The following is a 4,272-nucleotide window of genomic DNA, read 5'->3' as shown; positions in this document are numbered from 1 at the left end:
TTGAGATAGGAACTCCCTACAACATGGACTCTCTAGCCTGGGTTTCATTGCACTAAGGAACAATGATGGAAAACCAGTGTCCACACTCACGTTTCGTGCTGGTGGCTATTAAGGTTTCCCACACGACGACATGTAGAATTATTGAGACATGGAATTGGCATTGGTAGGGTCAGTTGTTCATAATTCATTAATCTGAGTAATGAAAATGTCATTTTTCAGTGTGAGAAGAGAGATCAATCTGCTTTACCCATGAGAACAGCCCCCAGTAGAGCATGTAATGTCTCATATTAACATTGTCTCTCCATCCAGGTATTTGTACTGTGACCATCACCCAAGAGCCTGGGCATATAAAAGAAGTCAGGGGAACATATGTTACATGCAGGACACACGGTTCTGTCTCAGACTTGGACACCTTCTCCCCTACTCCATGTCAGATTCCAACAAAACTGACTTCACCAACCCCTCCACCTTCATCCTGCTGGGCATTCCTGGCCTGGAAGCCGCCCATGTCTGGATCTCCATCCCCTTCTGTGCCATGTACATCATAGCCATCCTGGGGAACTTCACCATCCTGTTCATTGTGAAGAGGGAGCCGAGCCTCCATGGGCCCATGTACTATTTCCTCTGCATGCTGGCCATCGGCGACCTGGTCCTGTCCACGTCCATCCTGCCCAAAACGCTGAGCAACTTCTGGTTCAATTCCAGGGAGATCGATTTCAGTGCCTGCATCACCCAGATGTACTTCATTCACTGCATCTCTGCGATACAGTCTGGGATATTCGTGGCCATGGCTTTGGATCGCTATGTGGCCATCTGTGACCCCCTGAGACATTCCACCATCCTGACAAACCCCATGGTGGCCAAGATTGGCCTGGCCGTGGTGCTGCGCGGAGGGATGCTCGCACTGCCCTATCCCTTCCTTGCGAGGCGGTGGCCATATTGTAGAACCAACATCATCCCCCACTCGTACTGTGAGCACATGGCCGTGGTGAAACTGGCCTGCGCTGACATCCGCGTCAGTAGTTACTATGGCCTCTCTGTGGCATTTTTGGTGATGGGTCTGGATGTGTTTTTTGTCGCCGTGTCCTATATCCAGATCCTTATGGCCATCTTCAGCCTCCCCACAAAGGACGCCCGGCTCAAGACATTTGGGACCTGCAGCTCCCACCTCTGTGTCATCTTAGCCTCTTACATCCCAGCTCTTTTCTCCTTTCTCACACACCGTTTTGGCCACAATGTGCCCCTGCATTTCCACATTCTCATTGCCAACGCGTACCTGCTTGTGCCCCCCATGCTAAATCCCATCATCTACGGGGTGAGGACCAAACAGATCCGGGACAGGCTGCTCCGGCTCTTTACTCATAAAGGGACCTAAAGTTTTCTCCTAGTGCTCTGGCTCTCAGACTGAGCTTTGTGCAGAGCTGGCTGGTGACATGGTGCTGGGGCGTCTTCCTTGATTCACTTACCGGACAGTCAAAAAGACATGAAATCCTTTCCTGACATTAATGTGCTGTGTCAGCATGACAAACTGGGGAATAGGTCTATGTACAATTCTGTGGGTTGCCACCTTTCTAATGCTGGTAACTTGACCCTGAAACCCCACCCTTTGCCCCACCTCTTCTGCTAAGGCTCCGACCCTGCTGTACGTCTTCCCCTGCAAGGCCCCGCCCCTGTCGCTTGCTCCTCTATTCCCCTCAACGTGTCACTTGCTGGATCATTTCCACCACCCCCACCAGCTACAAAGGAGCCATTTCAGATTTTGGTGGGGGTGGCAACTTTAACCATGATTCCAAGGGCTACTTAGGGTCTTGAAAACTCTAGTTTTGTGTCAGATAAGTTAGCAATTAGCTGACAGGAGCACTGTGTCTAATTCTGATATAAACAAAAGAAAATAACGTACATATTAATGTATTGTTGTGGAAAATCGACCACACGATTGATTTTGGATCAGATCAGCCCGATGCACCTTTATTGATTAATCAAACATGCATGCATGGGGGAGTCAGCCAAGGCAGCCGAACCGCCCCTTCCCAACAGACAAAATACAAAAGCTTATATAGGATAAACTCACAACAATTACATATACTGCCTTAAAATTGTATATCCACAGAAGGGCTAAAGTAAGGCAAGCTTTTTTCCTGTTTTTCTACCCTTTGCGGTCCCTTGCTCTGCCCCCGGACAGCCATTAATCACTAACTGTTACAGACGGTTAGTTCTGCTTCTATAGTTTCTTTCTACCCTTCTCCTTCTACCTCCCCCCTCCTGCCTCCAGGCCATACACACAGTTTACTTAACCAAAGTTTAGGCCTCGGGCCTTTTCCTCCACAATTCCCCCCTTTGGGTCCTCTTTGGCACCATTTTTGGCCTAAACTTTCACATTCATGAGCCCATTTTTTTCTTTCCTTTTCCTTTTCCTTTTTCTCATTCCAACTTTTATCAAAAATGTTATTAACAATCATTATATCCACTTGCTCCCTTGCACTGGGCTTAGCAGAAAAATTACAAGCACAGCAATGTTTCTTGCAACAGCAATAACAAAGGCACAATCCCAAACCAACCAACACCACTACAAGTGTTAGCCTACTCATGGTAACAATATGATGGGGTTTGCGCATAATTTTGATTACTGTACACAGCACATCTCAACTAATACACAAAGGAAACAGTTTATAGGCTGTCTGAAAAGCACCCTTTTCTACCTGATACATATTTTCAAGGATATGAATTTGCCCTTGTAAATCAAAAAAAAATTTTTTTGGGACCTCTGATAAGAATAAAAGCAGATTTAAAAAATGGTTGGGAACCAGGGTCATCCAGTTGAAGAGCATTTGATATCTAAGGGTGATTGCAAATTTTTGTCTGCAGGCCAATAGATAATCTGGCTGCCTGCAGTCATAGTGATGTTAAAATTGACATCGTATACAATATGGGCCTTAACAAGTACACAACTGTTACTAGCCTGGCAGAGCATGTCTCCTCTCAGGAGGGTTCCTAGTCTCATACCCTCCCAACAAACATAGTCATGAACAGTGACAATTCCCCCTGGCTTGAATTTACATATACACTGAAGCTGTGGGTGTTCTAATGGCCAGAGTGTCCATTGGTTTCTTATCCCAATCCAAATATTGGGTGTTATTTTAGGAACACTGACTATGAATCGGCTAGGCATACCAGGTGGCTTGATTTCCCAAATGTCTTGGTGAATTACCCAATCCCACATTCATTTTCCTTACAGACCCGGCAGGATTCGGTATGTGGGAGCCCACATCCCTCTAACCGGTCTGTAAGCTTGGAAGGAGCACTGTGAATATCCACACCTTCACCCAGAGAACCTCCAAGTATGCCTCCATGGCCATAGATCAGCTGGTACCCCTGAAGTGTCTGTAAGGGCAGTGGGCCAGGCCTGGTGTTCGAGATCACTCCGAATGGCCATTAGCTGGTCATTCAGGAAATCTCGAACTTCTGAACATGCCAAGTCACACTGCAATGCCTTTTCAGCCTCAGTGACATTTAATACCATTTCTCTTAGCAACTTCTGGATTATTGAACTAAGGGCGGAAATAACATTCAATTTACCAACCCCAGCCTGAATCTGCGTTAGCTGTGCTCCAGTAATAAGACCAGTGGTTTTTCCAATTGGCCTAATTTTTCCTCATGCTGTTGGTTTTCGTGACTATTCCAAATTGCAGCTGCGCTATTGGCCCCATCCCACAGGTGTCCAGTTAAATCTCTTCTCTTTTTGGAAGAAGCTGTGACGATGCGGTTCTGGCGGGACCCAACTGAGAGTGCCAATTCAGGACCAATTGCTCAAACAGGGCAGTCACAGCCCTAGGCTGGGGTTTTTCCACCTCTAAGGCAAACCAAACCAGCCAGACAAAAGGGACTTCGGTCTCACCCTACTGGCTAACCACAAGTCACACAAGCAATTTCCTTAGACACTCCAGTCTCCCAGTATCACCACCAGTGCACTCGTCCTGGGGATGAATGGTTATGAAAACCAACACCCCAATAAAAGGAAAAGATTCTCTCGATCCCAAAGGACCAAGCCCCAGACCCAGGTCAATATACACATCAGATCTTACGCACAAATCACGCTCTTGCCAATCCTTTATTATCTAAAATCTAAAGGTTTATTCATAAAGGGAAAAGGTAGAGATGAGAGCTAAAATTGGTTAAATGGAATCAATTACATACAGTAATGGCAAAGTTCTTAGTTCAGGCTTGCAGAAGTGATGGCATAAACTGCAGGTTCAAATCAAGTCTCTGGAGAAC

General features: G+C 46.4%; 1 protein-coding gene across 1 annotated transcript; it reads left to right on the top strand.

Annotated features, from left to right (window-relative positions):
- The first annotated feature begins 336 nt into the window (after window positions 1-336).
- LOC120394596 (olfactory receptor 52R1-like) lies at window positions 337-1,375 on the top strand. Its single transcript, XM_039518822.1, has one exon. The coding sequence runs from the start codon at window positions 377-379 to the stop codon at window positions 1,373-1,375; it is 999 nt and encodes a 332-aa protein (XP_039374756.1). The 5' UTR covers window positions 337-376.
- Window positions 1,376-4,272: the final 2,897 nt, after the last annotated feature.

This window comes from Mauremys reevesii, unplaced genomic scaffold (genome assembly GCF_016161935.1).
Source record: "Mauremys reevesii isolate NIE-2019 unplaced genomic scaffold, ASM1616193v1 Contig69, whole genome shotgun sequence".
Lineage (NCBI taxonomy): Eukaryota > Metazoa > Chordata > Testudines > Geoemydidae > Mauremys > Mauremys reevesii.
The sequence above is the reverse complement of the archived record's forward strand: the minus strand, read 5'-3'. Positions and strand labels throughout refer to the sequence as shown.

Coding starts and splice junctions, on each gene's coding strand:
- LOC120394596 (XM_039518822.1), top strand. CDS start 377: ATGCAGGACACACGGTTCTGTCTCAGACTTGGACACCTTCTCCCCTAC.